At 36.0% G+C, this 18,556-nt stretch overlaps 1 protein-coding gene across 1 annotated transcript in view; it reads left to right on the top strand.

Moving 5' to 3' along the window:
• Positions 1 to 2,419: 2,419 nt before the first annotated feature.
• Positions 2,420 to 18,556, top strand: part of pid1 (phosphotyrosine interaction domain containing 1) — a 40,102-nt gene continuing 23,965 nt past the window's right edge. The window contains exon 1 of the mRNA XM_073850688.1: positions 2,420 to 2,665. Within this exon, the coding sequence (XP_073706789.1) occupies positions 2,636 to 2,665 (30 nt within the window). The 5' untranslated portion in view covers positions 2,420 to 2,635. The remainder of the gene's footprint in view (positions 2,666 to 18,556) is intronic.

The following is an 18,556-nucleotide window of genomic DNA, read 5'->3' as shown; positions in this document are numbered from 1 at the left end:
ACATGAACAGTTATGGGATTAACAGACAAAAACACATATACAAGTTTAACTACTATAATATTGTGCTTTTTAAAAATCGTATAAAATGTTCACTCGCATGAAATAAATTCAACTGAAAAGTACACTTTTATTCCCTTTTTTTTTAAATGTGAATTAAATGAAAACATTTTAAATATATTTGAATAATTTCTTTACAGGCGTAAAGCTGATGTGGTTTAACTGCTTGCAAATTCTGGAAAATTGTATTTTATAAAATTTGTTTAAAAATGGTTGTATATTTAGTATTAAGTTCCACAGGGCTTTTCCATTGTTGCTATTTCATAATTGTCTTGCTGTTAAGCTATTAAATAGCCTACGGTATATGTTAAATACTGTGGAAGATACCAATTTTTTACAAAGAAATTAAGTAAGAAATATAGATATGTAAATATTTTTTTTATTATTATTACAAGCAATCATTGTCCAGGGGCGCTCTTTAGACCATTTTTTAGTAACACTTTAGGTCATTCCTTGTATTTAGTGCCTTTTGGCCACTGTAACACTTAAAAAATGAAACTTTTTTTTATCAATTCTTGTGTAATTATGATTGAGAGATGTAAAACATTTGAAAAATAATTTTGTCAACCTTGGGTATATAAATTTAAGCAATTGTGGACTAAATTCAATGAAAAGGAGGACCAAAAATGTCTACCCTGTTAGGGACAAATCAACAACAATTAAATGTGTGGATATTCTTTGAGTGACATACAGCTAATTACAATACTAATTTTAAACTTGGTTGTGGTGGAAACACTATGTAAAACATACCATATGTGACTCTGGATTACAAACCAGTCTTAAGTAGCACGGGTATATTTGTAGCAATAGTCAAAAATACATTGTATGGGTCAAAATTATACATTTTTCTTTTATGCCAAAAATCATTAGGATATTAAGTAAAGATCATGTTCCTTGAAGATATTTTGTACATACTGTAAATATATCAAAACTTAATTTCGACAACTTTAAAGGTGATTTTCTCAATATTTAGATTTTGTTTGCACCCTCAGATTCCAGATTTTTAAATAGTTGTATCTCAGACAAATATTGTCCTATCCTAACCATACATCAGTGGAAAGCTTATTTATTTAGCTTTCAGCTTGATGTATAAATCTCAATTTCTTATGACTGGTTTTGTGGTCTTTGGTCACATGTAAAAAGTATAAATAAAGTTTAAAGTACTTCACACTACTTATTCAACATTTTGACCTAAAATCAGCCATTACACTACTTGCTAACACATTTTTTAATGCTACTTTTACAAATAATCATTTCAGTTTACTTTTTTCATATTTCCCTTAACAGTGTGGACAAGTTGAAGCTGACCACATCAGATTGGAAAGACAAAATAAGTAAAAAAAACAGACAATTAACAAAAGCACAGGCCTTCCCCAGTTATTTTCCTTCCAATTAAATGATGTTAGCTGTTTGATATGATGTAATTTTCTTTTTCCAACTTTCATTTAAAGGGCCAGTAATCGAATATAACAGGGTGGACAATATTTTGCTAAAACATTTGTTATTATTATTATTATTATTATTATTATTATTATTATTATTATTATTATTATTATGTTATTATTTATGAATTTAATACTTGAAGATGTATATTACAGAAATAATACAAAATATAAAAAATATTAAGTGTTGTATTTATCAGACAGGCCTGGGGACATCAGGGAAATTGTGAAATTTGTTTTGATATAAATGTTTACAATTATATAAAAAAACTTTAATATCCCTGCTGAAAAAAACAGCTAAAACCAGCCTAGGCTAGTTGGCTGGTCTTTGCTGGTTTAAGCTGGAAGTAGTTGGTTTTAGCTGGTCTAAAGTAGTTGGAAAGTGGCCAAAACCCCTCTAAAACCAGGCTGGTTGACCAGCTAAAACCAGCCAACCAGCCTATGCTGGTTTTAGCTGTTTTTATTTATTTATTTATTTATTTGTTTTTCACCAGGGATGCTGGAAGTAGCTGGTTTTAGCCAGCCTGACCAGCTAAAACCAGCCTAGTAAGGCTGGAAAAAGTGGCCAAAACCCCGCTAAAACCAGGTTGGCTGACCCTAGGCTGGTTTTAGCTGGGGGGGGGGGGGGGACCACAGTCACATATGTTATTTCGTGTGAACGACTCTACTGTGGGTAAACAACGATTCATAGCCGTTTATATGGTTATAAATATGCAAAACTATATCAAAATACGGTCATACTTTTTGATTGTAATGGGACTTTACCTCAGTACACATGAAAGGCTAGAAACGCCCCATTGTGCCAACTTTTGTGGACTGAAATGCAGTTAACGTCTGTAGCGCTCCACTAAGTGGCGCCCTCTTCCGGTCACTCTGAGAACAACAGCAGTCGAGAAGAGGGGGCGGAGGACACGGAGGGACAGAGAAAGGGGGAGAGAAAGAAAGAAAAGAGCCTGTGCGTGTTTTCGCAGGCGGAGTTTCGTTCTTGCGCACCGTTGGAATTCACTGTCTCTGTATTTTTTTCCTCGGGATTGCTTGAGGAGACAGAAGGAGCGAGAACGCGCCGACAGCGAGCAGATGTTATAGCTGGACTGTCCCTGTTTCCAGCCTGACAATCGAGCGTATCATCTACTAAAATGTGGCAGCCTGCGTCGGAGCGATTGCAGGTAAGATTGGACGTCTAATTACTGTAAGAAACGCTTTTGTTGTCTGTCGTTCATTTTGGAGACACGGTGTGCAGGCCAGCCAATGGGCACACAAGCTCCTCATCCAGCAAACCTCCCTGAGCCTCCATTTATCTGATAAACTGCTACACTGGCGCTGTGTGGCTCTTCAACTTTGTATCCCTCCTCCTGGCTGAAGCTCAGAGTGTCTGGACTGCAGCTGCGAGCCTAGGAGCAAATAGAGCTGAAGTTTCTTTCTAACCCATATCATGCCGTTCCAGAACCAAGGCCATTTCACACCATTGGCGTGTTTGTCTGCAGTCTCTGAAATGGCTGGAGCTACTTTGTTTTGCTGGAACTTGCTGTGCTCATGGCCTTGCTGAGGGTGCGTTCACACAGGACGCGTTCTTGCGTTGCGTTTGCGCTGTTTTTAAGCACCAGGGGTTCCCGCGATCACGGAAGACCTGGAAATATCAATGGGTTTTAAAACTGTGTCGTGACAATTACAGATTCATTGTTCAGAATCCAAAGCTGGTTTGTTAGTTTTAAATAGTTTGTATGGCCTCTCAAGCTGGTGTTCAGATGGTCTTTCAGCCTGATTGACTGAAAAGTGCCTAAAATTCTTCTAAGACCAACATTTTTGTTTCTTTTTCAGAAGAAACCAGGGAAATCCAGTTTAAGCTGGTTTTTGGCTGGTCCACGCTATCTTTTAACTGAATATTAGACTGGTCAAACTAGCTACCAGCTGGGGATGCCATCTTAAAGATGATCTTTAAAGCATTGGACCAGCTTGGACCAGCAAGAAACCAGCTACCATTTTGCCGAAGCTACTAAATTAAACTTTTTTTTTTTTGCAGGGATTATTTCCTATCCACAAATCATGGAAAGTTCTTGGAAAGTAGGTTAAAAAGATGTAAGAATCCTGAAGTATGCAAGCGTAAAATGAACTTTGGTCATCGCTTCAAATCGTGCCACAATGGGCGTTATGTTTTTAAGTCAGAATGTCAAGTTAAAACAGTTCAAGATGCCTGATGATATCTGAATGGCACATCAGACCGGGTTTACACGTAAAGCACATCTGTTGACAAGCTGTGCATCTTGTTTTTTTTTTTTTTTTTTACGGTGTAAGCGACACTGGCGTCCAGTTCCTGTGCAGAATATTTCTCCCAAGCATTCAGATTGATCCAGTTAGAAGTCCAGAAGTTACCTGTAAATCTCCTTCAAATAAAAAAAGAAAGGTTCACGTCAAGTATTTTTATCTCCTGGGGTACTGGGCTTCACGTCTCCACTGTTTGTAATATTATCCAGATGTGGAGCGGGACGGGCTTTGCCAGATGAACTTGCACAATCTTTCCTCACGGAGTTTGGCAGGGCGACACTGATTAAATAGCGTAGTAAACTCTTTTGAAAGCTGCTTTGACTGATTTGATCAACAAAATTCGCTGTTATGCGTAGCAAAACGTTTGTATCAAACTGCTGTAAACCATTTAAGACCATGTAACAACAGCCCGATTTTATTAATCCACCTCAGTTCTGTGCAAAGTGCACAAGATGAAAAGTTCTCCTTCCTGAAACGACCCAGTAGATTAGAGCCGTATTTAACAAGCTTAAGTTTGTTAGACAGAATGCTTGGTAGTTCTAAACAATAAAGGTCATTGTGGCATTTCACTGACTTTTCACATGTTTTGAGCCAGCCTGTTCCTTATTAGACCATGATCCATGACCTAAATCCATTCAAGTCCCTGTTTTGAGTTTATCGCCATTAAAATTTCCAACATATTTCAGAAACATGCTTACTGATGTCCGTGGACACCACTTTCATCATAAATCCCAGTGTTGAAAGCATAACAGGGGTCATTTCTGTGCTTTCTTACTGTACATGTACTATGTACTTAAAAGCATTGGATAGTTGGATAGTTAGCCATAATTTCGACCAATAATCTCAGATGTTGCAGATGCAGCTGCATGTTACATTAAATCAGTTTAACAGCACTTTACACTAAAATACACAAAGGTCCTTCATTGGCATTGATGGCTCCATGAAGAACCTTTAACTCCCATGGTTAAAGTTAGATAAGTTTAGATAATTAAAATATTCTTCATATCAAGAAAAATGGTTATTTTAAGATCTGATCACTGAAAGATTCTTTGGGGAACCCTGAATGGATCTTTTGTGGCATCCCTGCAAAAACCCACATATGGAACCTGTATTTTTAAGATAATATAGACAGCTATTATGTGACCCTGGACCACTAAACCAGTCATAAGGGTGATTTTTTTTTAGAAACTGAAATTTATACACAATTTAAAAGCTGAATAAATAAGCTTTCCATTGATGTATAGTTTGTTACGATAGGACAATATTTGGGAAAATCGCCTTTAAAGTTGTCCAAATTAAGTTCTTAGCGATGCATATTACTAATCAAAAATATGTTTTGATATTTTTATGGTAGGAAATTCACCAAATATCTTCATGGAACATGATCTTTATTTAATATCCTAATGATTTTTGACATAAAAGAAAAATCTATCATTTTGACCCATACAATGTATTGTTGGCTACTGCGACAAATATACCCGTGCTACTCAAGACTAGTTTTGTGGTCCACAGTCACATATGTTATAAGACTGTTTGCATACAGTTCAGATTTTTGGATCTGGGGTGTACTCTTTATAATCTCATAAAAGACTGGATTTATTGTATTCAACTGGATGTCTTAAGAGCATTACATCATGAAGATTTGAATCTGATGGGATTATACCATGAAACACTACAATCAGATCTCATGTACAGTAACAATGGGGTCTAACATCTTATAATAGCCAAAATATAATCATAGTTAAAGAGTTTTGTCTTCTTACAGCACTCCACCCAGCGAAACCCAACTCTTTTGGATTTCAGCAGGCCAGAACCAGCCTCAAGATCCATTTGTTTTTTAGCAGACCCTTGTGGTTCATTGATTTTAAGCAGACCTTCACGTACTTGCACTTTCACACTTTACTCATTTTGAAATAAGACAGAGCAAGTTCTCACTTGAATCTGAGACAGCATGCAGTAATAACTGTGAAACTACATGTTTATTATAGAAATAAATAAAAAAATAAAATGTTAAGCTGAGTTGACAGAATGGTGTAATGTTGATTATCACATAAAATAACTTTGCCTTTTCTTTAAAGGGATAGTTCATCCAAAAATGGAAAATTCTGTCATTAAATACTGACCCTCATGTTGTTCCAAACCCATAAGACCTTCGTTCATCTTTGGAACACAAATTAGGATATATGTGACCCTGGACCACAAAACCAGTCATAAGGTTAAATTTTACAAAACTGAGATATATACATCAAATGAAAGCTCAATAAATAAGCTTTCTATTGATGTATGGTTTGTTAGGATAGGACAATATTTGGCCGAGATACATCTATTTGAAAATCTGAAATCTAAGGGTGCAAAAAATCAAAATACTGAGAAAAACACCTTTAAAGTTGTCCAAATTAAGTTCTCAGCAATGCATATTACTAATCAAAAATTACATTTGTATAGGTTTACAGTAGGAATTTTACAAAAAATCTTCATGGAACATGATCTTTACTTAATTTCCTAATGATTTTTGACATAAAAGAAAAGTCAATAATTTTGACCCATACAATGTATTTTTGGCTATTGCTACAAATATACCCCAGCGACTTAAGACTGGTTTTGTGGTCCAGGGTCACATATTTAATTAAATCTAAGAGCTTTCTGACCTTGCATAGACAGCAACAGTACTACAACATATAAGGCCCAGAAAAGTAGTAAAAACAAGAGAGAAACCAATTATACAAAGGCACTTGCTATGGAAGGAGGTTGATGGGGCCAATTTTTGGAGGATTTAAAAACAAAAATTTAAAAATGTAAATTTTCTATATGTAATTATGCAAGTACATAATTCTTCTGTTATAATTTGTGCTGTAAAGTGCCTTTTTTAACGGTTGTTGTTTTTGTTACTATTGAAACGGCAAGTATTTTAACATCTATAGATTGATCCCCTTTACTTACAGTACATTGTAAGTAAATCACTGTTATCCAGCTTTTTGCTTTTTTTAAAGAAACAAAATGTTGTAAATCAAAATTATGGCTAAAATTGATTTTTCTTAAAGGAGTAGTTCACTTCCAGAACAAATATTTACAGATAATGTACTCACTATGTTGTCATCCAAGATGTTCATGTCTTTCTTTCTTCAGTCGTAAAGAAATTGTTTTTTGAAGAAACCGTTTCAGGAATTTTCTCCATATAGTAAGGCTGCTCGATTATGGCAAAAATCATAATCACAATTATTTTGGTCAATATTGTAATCACAATTATATAGTCACGTTACATGATTTTACTGATTTGCATGTGAAATTGGGCTTTTATAGAGGAGCGAAAGCACACAAAGGAGGGCAAAATCGGGAGCAATATTCTTTTTATCTCAATTATTTTATTTTCATAATCATTTGAAGCCGAAATCGAAACTGAATTTCGATTAATTGCACAGCCCTACCATATAGTGGACTTCAATGGTGCCCCTGAGTTTGAATGTCCAAATGCACTTTAAATGCAGCTTTAAAGGGCTCTAAACGATCTGTCATTTAAAAAAAAAGAAAAATACTTTTTAACGCTCATCTTTTGCACTGCCATGTGCATGCGTACTCTGTGTAATCGAATTTCCGACATACCCTAACTGTATTGACCCAGATTACACGGAGTTAATTTTTTTAAGAGATAAGATAAAAAATTATTATTTTTTTTTTTTTTAGAAAATGACAGATCATTTCGCTATGTAAGACTTTTTTTTCTCAGCTGGGATTGTTTAGAGACCTTTGAAGCTGCATTTAAACTGCATTTTGGACGTTCAACCTCGGGGGCACCATTGAAGTCCACTATAAGAAGAAAATTCCTGAAATATTACTCCCTTTTTCTTAAAGTACATTGTAAGTAAATCACCGTTATCAAGCTTTTTGCATTTTTGAAAGAAAAAAAATGTTGTGAATCAAAATGATGGCCAAAATTGATTTTTCTCAAAGGATTAGTTCACTTACAGACCAAAAATGTACAGATAATGTACTCACCCTGTTGTCATCCAAGATGTTCATGTCTTTCTTTCTTCAGTCGTAAAGAAATTATGTTTTTTGAGGAAAATGTTTCAGGAATTTTCTCTATATAGTAGGGCTGCTTGATTATGGCAAAAATCATAATCACGATTATTTTGGTCAATATTGTAAACACGATTATTTAACATGAATAAATCAAGCGCGCCACATTTTATGCAAGTCACGTTACATGATTTTACTGATTTGCATGTGAAACTGGGCTTTTATAGAGGAGTGAAAGCGAAATCGGGAGCAATATTCATTTTATCTCAAATAGTGCATTTTCATAATCATTTGAAGCCAAAATCGAAACTGACTTTTGATTAATTGCACAGCCCTACCATATAGTGGACTTCTATGGTGCCCCCGAGTTTGAACGTCCAAAATGCAGTTTAAATGCAGCTTCAAAGGGCTCTAAACGGTCTGTCATTTAAAAAAAAAGAAAAATTATATACTTTTAAACCTCAAATGCTCATCTTTTGTAGCACTGCCATGCGCATGCGTACTCTGTGTAATCAAATTTTCGACATACCCTAACTGTATTGACCCGGATTAAACAGAGTATCCATGCGTTTCAGATTAAAAAGTATATACATTTTTATTTTTTGTTAGAAAATGACAGATCATTTCACTATGTAAGACCCCATTTTTCTCAGCTGGGATCGTTTAGAGCTCTTTGAAGCTGCATTTAATCTGCATTTTTGACGTCTAAACTCGGGGGCACCATTGAACTCCACTATATGGAGAAAATTCCTGAAATGTTTTCCTCCAAAAACATAATTTCTTTACGACTGCAGAAAGCAAGTGAACTAATCCTTTAACTTGTACTAAATCCAGGATATTCTGGGTTCAATGCAAGTGTGTGAGTGGAATAGATATGTTTTCTAAAGCTTTGAGACAAACACGTACATCAAATCACTCTTTCATTGCTATCTAGGATAATACAGAACGTTCTTCCTGGTGTAACCTACTGTTACACTTTTAGCTCCACAGATTAAGGCATCATTTGTCCAGAGCTGAGGGTCTCGCTGTGATTCGAGCACAATACTTTCCAAATAGTGATCCTAAAAAACCATCCAGACACAGTACAGTTATACAAATGCCACCCTGGTGATGCGCAGAGACCTGATGTTGCAATTAACAAAGGGACTTGATTGATTTTCTGACAGTTTGCTGAAATGAGATCTAATTCTCGAGCCCTCCGCACACAAAGACTTATGCACACCGGTTCTTTCCCAACGCACTTTTCTCAGAATGCACTGAAGCACTCTCAGTGCCCGCTGCATGGTAACCATGACTACCAGCAGGATCTCTCTTTGTGGCGTTTCCATGGTAACGGGTATCGCTGTGTTGATGGCGATGCTCGGTCTCATTCTCTGATCTGGAACCGTTCTGGTGCATTCTGTGTTTTTGTTTCTGAAACTCAAATTGAGCTCTAGAACCAGATCTGCATATAAAATTCAGGATACAATCAGGATAAATCAAGATGAACTGCAAGACCCTACGCCTAGAAAAAAAATACAAATTTACTCACCCTCATGTCGTTCCAAACCCATATGACTTTCTTTTTTTTTCTGCAGAACACAAAAAGAGAAAATATAAAGGCTGTTTTGCATGCAGCCAAAGCTTTCAAGGTTGAAAACCATCCTAAAAGTGATTGGATTGACTTGCACGCTACCTTCCAAGTTTTCTAAAGTCATATGATAGCTGCAAATGAGGAACAGGCTGAAGTATAAAATGTTAAACATGGCATCCAGTGAGATGTTAAGCTCTGAGAATGGATCATTCAGTGAGTCAGTGAGCTGAACATGATGTACTGGTGAGTAAATGTTGACTGAATTTCCACTTGTTAGTGAACTATCCCTTTAGATTTCGCTGGTGATCAGAATGGCAGCCTAAGCTGGTCTCAGCAGGAATTATAATCATATTCGAATGACCGAGACAGCAGAAATTATGCCCACATGGCAAATTATGTCAACACTGATTTATTCTTGTACCCCAAATAATTTTATTTGCAAGAAGTTCTTCTTTCGATACCACATATCTACATAGTCATCGTTATTTTCTGCTAACACTTACATTTCATTTCCCTCTCACTCAAAATGTGTCGCACTTCTAAAATAAGTCTTTGTTAAAGGGACAGTTCACCAAGAGAAGAAATTTTTGTCATCATTTACTTCAGGTTGTTCCAAACTTGCATGAGTTTCTTCTCTTCTATTGTAGACAAAAGAAGATATTTTTGAAAAATGTTGAGAAACAGTTTCCAGTAGCCATTGACTTTAACATCTGAAGAACCTTTCTGTTTCACAAACGGTTCTTTGTGGCGAAAGAAGGTTCTTCGGATTATAAAAAGGTCAGAAAGAGATGTTTTTTTTTAAATGAGTAGTTCACTTTCAGAACAAAAATTTACAGATCATGTACTCACCCCCTTGTCATCCAAGATGTTCATGTCTTTTTGTGTTTTTTGAGGAAAACATTTCATGATTTCTCTCCATATAATGGACTTCTATGGTGCCCCTGAGTTTGAATTTCCAAAATGCAGTTTAAATGAAGCTTCAAAGGGTTCTAAACGATCACAGCTGAGAAAGAAGGGTCTTATCAAGTGAAACAATTGATTATGTTCTTAAAACATTTACAGCTTATATACTTTTTAGTCTCAAATGCGTGTTTTGCAAGCTAGACAAGACGAGCATTTAAGGTTAAACAGTATATCATTTTTTTTCTTTTAGAAAATAACCCATCGTTTTGCTAGATAAGACCCTTCTTCCTCGGCTGTGATCGTTTAGAGCCCTTTGAAGCTGCATTTTGGAAGTTCAAACTTGGGGGCACCATAGAAGTCCATTATATGAAGAGAAATCCTGAAATAGTTACTCAATAAACATCATTTCCTTACGACTGAAGAAAAAGACATGAACATCTTGGATGACAAGTGAGTAAGTTATGAGTAAATTTTTGTTCTGAAAGTGAACTACTCCTTTAAAGAACCTTTGACTGAATGGTTCTTTGTGGAACCAAAAATGGTTCTTCTATGGGACTGCTGTGAAGAACCTTTCAAAGCACCTTTATTTTTAAAAGTGTAGCCATTGACTTGCATAGTATGGAAGAAAGCAGATGTTTACAAAAGTAGATATGTTGGGAAGCAGACAGCTGCTGTGGAAGATTCTCATTGACCTTCATTCAATGTAATATATAGAATAATGCCTATTTACAAGAGAAAACTATTCCACTATTATTTACTAGTATTCCTCTAGTGTGTGTAGAGAGTATGTGCTGAGGAGTGCAGTGAGTAAACTATTTAAACCTTGGAAAACACACAGCCATGTAAAGAACCTGTTCAAGAGCTAGAAATACATGACAGCTATTGATCAACCTTCAGAAACCGCCTGGTCCTAAAATACAATGATACATATATGGCATACTGTACACAGCTTTAGGAGTATATATATGAGTGCAGAGCACATGTTCAGGAGTTGCCTTTGCAAACATAACTCGGCTTTGTTGCTTGTTCAATAAAGTCTTACTGGCTTCAAAACCTCTTCAGAGCTTTTATTTTGAGAAAGAAAAATTCTTCCACACTGCCAAAAGCCATTGACTTCCTCAGTAGACATCTACCCAACATTTTTCAAATGATCCTCTAGTGTTCAACAGAAGAGAAGAAACTTATATTTGAGGGTGAGTAAATGTTTTTGAGTGACTACCCCTTTAAAAGAGATAATGACACAAATGTATGATGTATGATTTTAGAAACTAAATATTTCCAGATTTTCTGGGCTTATAAAACACAACATGGGTTTAAAATGTCATGACTGAGTCAATTTGGTTCACATTAGCTGCCACAGGCATGGCTAGACATCTAGGAGTTAGTCCCAAATCATAATGCAAAGCATAAGTGCAAGTAATTACATTTTCAGGACGTCATTTAGAAATACAACAATTAAGGTAACATAAAATGACTGAAAGCAAAGAACTAAGTTCAGCTAATTTCAAATCTCAGAGAAATATTAATTCAAACAATACTGTTTCTCAGCTTGTTAGAGGTTAAAATTTACAGAGAATGTATTCACGTCCTCGCCATCCAAGATGTTCATAGCTTTCTTTCTTCAGTCGATAAAAAAATGTTTCTTGAGGAAAAGATTTCAGGATTTCTCTCCATATACTGGACTTCAGTGGTGCCCACGAGTTTGAACTTCCGAAATGCTGCTTCAAAAGGGCTCTAAATGATCCCAGCCGAGGAAGAAGGGTCTTATCTAGCGAAAAGATCTGTCATTTTTGACTATTCAAAAATGACTGACTGACTATTCATATACTTTTTAACCTCAAACGCTTGTCTTGTCTATGTCTGCGTTTTTTTCCAGTTAGGGTATGTTGAAAAACTCCATCTCGTTTTCTGCACAAGTACAGACAAAGTGTTTACAAAGTAAACTTGCAAAGAAGATCAAACACTCTTTACAAAAATAGAAAATGGCAATTTAGGACAATTTTGAAGTTGAAGAAGAAAACCATATGGGAGACATCTCAAAGACGAGACAAGACGAGTATACAAATTGTCAGTTTGTTTAAAAAATGAAAGATTGTTTCGCTAGATAAGACCATTCTTCTTCGGCTGGGATCGTTTAGACCCCTTTGAAACTGCATTTAAACTGCATTTTGGAAGTTCAAACTCAGGGGCACCATAGAAGTCCACTAAATGGAAAGAAATACCAAAATGTTTTCCTCAAGAAACATAATTTCTTTACAACTGAAGAAAGAAAGACATTAACATCTTGGATGACAAAGGGGTGAGTACATTATCTGTAAATTTTTGTTTTGGAAGTGAACTAATCCTTTAATTTTTTGACTCATAAATAACAGCTGATTTACTAAACCACTGATGTCGGTCCGGAAAAGATGCCCATGTTAGCTGCTAACTACTTGTCCCATTACAAAATTGCTTGTTGTAAATTACCATCCCACCTTATTCCAGTGTTTATGCTGTTACAAGTGAACTGAAGTGAACCCACCTTCAAAGTTAAATGCAGTTTTTCTGTAGTGTGTTGGCATGGCGAGGAGAGTTTTGGGTTTGGCGTTTGTGTGAAGAATGTGTTTTTGGGTGTTCTTAAAAGGATTAATTGAGAGAACTGTGGCACAAAACTGGCCTTATTCTATTACAATGCGGAGTTTCCAAGAATATCATTTGGTTTGAGTGAGTGTGTGCGTGCATGTGTGGAGTGAGTTTGAGGGTAAACCACAGATATGTCTGTCTGTCGTTAGCTTCTCTAGCGTCTGGCAGGACTCTCTCACAGGGTTCATGGAGAGCTGATGTTGGGGTGTGCGTGCATGTGCAAAAGCATCTGAAAAATATGTGAAAATGAATGCATTTACAGTTAACCAATGTATATTTTTATTTGTGTGTATGTGTGAGTGGTTGTTTTAATGGTTTGTTTGCGTCAGGGCTGCTTGACATTGATTGGTGTTTTTAGGAAGGTGGGCGGGGCCAGTGTCGCCTTTGAGGTTTTCCGCTGCCATTAGCATCTTCCCACGCCATTTTTGTCAGACTTATGTATCCAGTGGCGTCCACCAATGGCAGCAAGGGACCTCCTACGTGTCTGTCCTGACTTGGCCCTGGCGGGTCCATGTGAAACGCAACACGGACCCTCATAAAGTTATACACACACCCCGACAGGCACCCATACTGGAACTTACGAGCTTTGTCTGGACACACTCATTCTTAGCAACCTACCATTGGCGTGTACCATCTCTGTGTGAAAGTCGGCTTTCAAATAGACCAATAAATCGCCTTTGGAGAGCAGCTCGCATTCTTTGCATCTCTTGCAAAGTTTTGTTGGGCACATTTTGAGCCAATCGCCTGAGCTGTAAATGCCATGCGTTTCATTCGTCTTAAGTAACACTACTTTGTTTTGTCAGTTTGAATTTGTTCATTAACTGAATGCAACCAGTAAATTGATTTCAGCAGTTTTTTAAAAAGTAATAAAAAATGTGTTTTGGTAGCTGTATATCAGGGGCGTTTCCTCCAAGGAGGTAAGGGACAGGGTCTCCTCAAGATAGAGAATGAAAGAAAAATTTGTAGTACAAAAATAAAACAACACAATATTACAATATATATTAAAAAGTGTATAAATAATAGTTTTAATAGATCCCATAAAGCATGCGGTGGGATTGGTGAGGGGTTTGGTGTAGGCAACGCTTCCATCATGATATGGTTAGATATGACTGGTTATGATTGGCTGGGATTGGTTCATGCGATTAATCCCGACTCTCGTGTTCATGCACGTTCGTGAGTCAATCTGAAAAAATAATATAATGGCGTTGAAGGGAAGACTTAATTTTAAAAAAGTATGCTAGTTCCGTGTCAAGGTCCCTGGTCCCGAGGTCCCTGGCTCAAATGTTTGATCTTACTAATATTTATTCTGAAGAAACATAGACATGTATAGTGATGAAAGCCAAAATATTAAATGCCATTGATTAATATTTACTGAGTAATCCACTATTTTGTAGAGGGAGGCAAAATTACATTTTTTACCTTAGATTCAGAGTCAAGTTACAGGGGGGTAAAAATGACTTTAGAAAGATGGCAGCATCATAATGTTATTTTTACACAGAGTTTGCTAGCTCTATTAGTAAAATCAGTTGACTTTATCAGTCTTTGTTGCATTATGTGCCAATGGTGACCATTCAAAAATGAGGAAACATTACTTGTCAAGTTTTTCTCCAAAGTTTGCATGCCTGTCACTCAAGAAGTATTAAAGACATCCTAATGCCCTTTTAGATATTGTGTCTTAACAAACTTTCCTTTTGGGGTCTTTATTTTTAATGCCCTATGAGATTCGGTTCCAGAGATATTGAAATTTAAATATGGCTCCAGGAGTAAATCATTAAAATACACATTTTTAATGGTCAAAAAACAAATGTGGGTCAGTTTAAAATGTCTGAAGAACAAACTAGAGATGTATCTTGTTTCTGTCTGTAAAGACAACTGCATTGAACATACCTGTCTGATTGCCATAAATATTCTTTGTTCAAAGTTTGCGTGCCTATAACTCAAGAAGTATTAAATATATTGGAGAATGATTTTAGATTATAGTTCTTAATAAACTTTTCTTGTGGAATCCTAATTTTCCAGGCCATACATTATTCACTCCTAGAGATATGGGGATCTTAATGAGGCTTCATGTCCAGATTGATGAATATTACTAATTTTCAGTGGTTGAAAACCAAATGTTGGTAACTTTGTGTACAGCTGATACTTATTTAATTTGAAGAACAATGTCTGAAGAATAAATAATGTTGAAATTAGAATTGTATTGTATGGTTATAAAATATAAAATACGGTTATAAAATATGACTCAAAGGTTATAGGTTCTATGCAACTGTTTTGATAGAGGGAAACAACATACAATTCTGATTTCAACATTATTTCTTCTTCAGACATTGTTCTTTAAATAAAATAAGCATCAGCTGTACACAAAGTGACCAACATTTGGTTTTCAACCATTGAAAATGGGTAATATTCAACCATCTGGACATGGAGCCTCATTAAGATCCCAATATCTCTGAGATTGAATAATGAAAGAAACCAGATGCATCTCTAGTTTTAACATTATTTGTTTGTCAGACATTCCTCTTTAAAAGAAATGAAGTCTCATATTTTTTTCAAATTGACCCACATTTGGTTTTTGACCACTGAAATTTACAGTTACAGGCGCGCAAACTTTGTAGAAAAACTGTTTCCCCAGCACCATTGGCACATAATGCAACAAAGATTATTAAAGTCAACAGAGTTCACTAATAGAACTACCAATCTCTCTGTAAAAATAAGATATTGATGGTGCCATCTTTCTGAAGTCATTTTTATCCCCTTGTAACTTGACTCTAATTCTAAGGTAAACTTTTTTGACCTCCCTCAACAAAATATTGGATTACTCCAATAAATATTCATTCATGACATTTAATATCTTGGCTTTTATCACTATACATGTTTATCTTTACTCGAAAATTTGGGCCGGGGAAGTTGAAATTTGGTCAAAATGTCAAAATAAGAGAATTTTTAGTGCCTAATCAGCTTGGTAAAATTTTAAGTAAATTTTCCCATTAGGATTTTTCCATTGACTTTTGAATTGTTGATAAAAAAAAAAAAGCTCTGTGACCCGCAGAAGTTTATGATTCTGACAGGTTTTGATTATCTTCACAAATAAACACATCTTTTGTGAATTTTGAAGCCTAAAGGGATAGTTCACCCAAAAATGAAAATTAGCTCATGACGTTATGCCTACTACATTTGCTTGAACACATGTGTTGTAAATGTGCCTGCTTGATTGACCAGAAGATGGAGATAACAGTTTATAAATTAAAAAAACATGTATATTTTTATTAGACTAATGTATTGTTTCGCTTCAGAAGGCCTTTATTAACACCCTGGAGTTGTGTCAAGTAATTTTATGATGAACAGATATACTTTTTGGGATTCAGAAACAGATATGCCTAGGATGGCTTGAAGGTGAGTAAATCATGGGCTAATTTTCATTTTTAGGTGAACTATCCCTTTAAATACAATCAGAAGAAGTAAAAAAGCCAAACGTTTGCTATAAATGAACTACACCATGGTCACGTGACTTTCATAATATTAATCTACCAACTCTTTCAGTCTTTATTTAAAACATTTTCCCTGAAACGTAGAGTTAGAATAGTTTTTTTTTGTCATAGAATAAATAACCTAAGCTTGTGTTCACCACAGATTATTGAGACCAGAATGGGGCAGTTTCTAACTCGAGTTTGGCACAAACGGTTTGAAAACATTGCCTAAATTATTGTCATGGTCGCTTCAAATGTTTCTGAAGATGAGTGAGGACAGCAAACTCATTGCTTTGTAGTTCAGTTGTGGAAGTCATTAAGTGGAGGCCCTTTGGCAGCGGTGAAGGCCAAGAACAGTGTTTTGAATTGTTGCAGATATTGGCAGCCATTGTAAAGACTGTTGCATTTAACTATGTTTATGTGTTTCTGACCTGTATTTTTGAGACTGAATTGCTGAGGAATGTCGCCAGAAGTCAGCTAAATCTGTGTGTGTATGAAATACGAGGCTTGTCAGATGTAATCAAGCTGATAGCCGCCAGAGATCTGCCTGAACCATTTCCATTGTCTCACTACCTCGCTAACTCACTCCAGCGCTCTTGTGTTTTTCTCTTTCTGTCTCTGTCTGTGAGTGATATATGAATGAACAGAGACGCTCCTGGTCTTGTTAAACCCATCACTGCAGGACAGACCCACAAACGCCCGTATAATGTGTTAAACACTGACATAGTTTAGTCCGTCTCTCACCCACACACAGCAGGCAGCGGGCATTTAGATCTACCTCCGTTTCTTGAACGCAAACAGAAACATTGCGTGTTTGAATGTATTTTGTTCGTCTACATTTATAGTCTTTATATATACTTAGTCTACGAAAGTACTTTCAACAACTATTATGAGGTGTAATTGCCATTCAACTTATTTGAGAGATTTCCCAAGGTAAAGCTCAACAACATACATGTGTTTTTTGTTGGAGGTAATATTTGTATTGCCTCTTTGTGACATATTCTGTGGCTCTGATGCAAAATTATTATTTTTATTTTGTTAAGTTTTGCAAGACAGCTTTACAACAACATTAAGCCGCTCTTTTTCTCACTAGAACATTTGTTGTGGACCTTGGTTCATTTGGCAGTGGTACTCGTGTTGATAATTCAAATGTGCCAAATAATGGACTCAAACTTGGGTTCGGACCAATTGATGAAAGCAAGTGCGAAATTTCCAAACTCTTTTTTTCCGGGCCCCACATCAGTACACATTTTACATACACATACCTCCCTTATCTGACACACATATATTTTGGCTTGAAATAACTACTGATGAGGAGTGAACTGAGGAGTAAAATCCAGTGTGTTTGATTTGGTACTTTTAATGAGGAACATGCTTGGGAACTACTGGCTTAATTTGTTAAGTGTGGCACTGTGCTGCAGATGTGACCCTCAAGATTGGTTGAAGATGACAAACTCAGGGCGTTAGTAGTTCAGGTGTGGAAGTCATTAAGTCAAAGTCATTGGCAGCAGTTTGGGCCAGGAACATTGTTTTGAATCAAATTGTAGGAGATATTGGCAGGCATTGTGAAGACCTCAGCAGAGAGATAATGTAAGAAACATTTTGGAGGTTCAGAGTAAGTCTAGCGAAACATTTTTGTATCCTGGGAGATGGAGGATACAGAATAGTAGCCATTTTGAATGTGAAAGAACGTGAGGGATAGAAAAAAAAATAAAAAAGCAAGTATCAGAATAATATATATATATTTATATAATAAATATTTAAACTAAAAACAGTAGTTTTACTTATAGCAAGTTCCCCGGTTCGAGCCCTAGCGAGGACAGGAGGCCTTTCTGTGTGGAGTTTGCATGTTCTCCCTGTGTTTGCATGGGTTTACTTCGGAATACTCCGGTTTCCTTTCACAGCCCAAAGACATGCAGGTTAGGTTAATTGAAGACTCTAAATTGCCCACGGACGTGTTTGTAAAGACTAAAGTTGTGTATAGATTGACTGGTTCGCGGCATGAATATAGCCATAGATGCTGGAATGGCGTTAAGAAGGAAATAAACAAACAATACTTATAGCAATTGAATTTAGGCATCCCAACATTATAATATGAAAAATAGATTTCACTTTGAGATTAGCTGGTTATTTAATAACTAGCATTTTTAAGGATTAACAGCACAAACAATCTAAATATAAGAATAAGGGAAATGAGAATAGAATATAGCTGC

The sequence above is a fragment of the Garra rufa genome, chromosome 11 (assembly GCF_049309525.1).
Source record: "Garra rufa chromosome 11, GarRuf1.0, whole genome shotgun sequence".
In the NCBI taxonomy this organism is placed as follows: Eukaryota; Metazoa; Chordata; class Actinopteri; order Cypriniformes; family Cyprinidae; genus Garra; species Garra rufa.
Note: the sequence above shows the minus strand (reverse complement) of the source record. Positions and strands in the feature narration are given on the sequence as shown.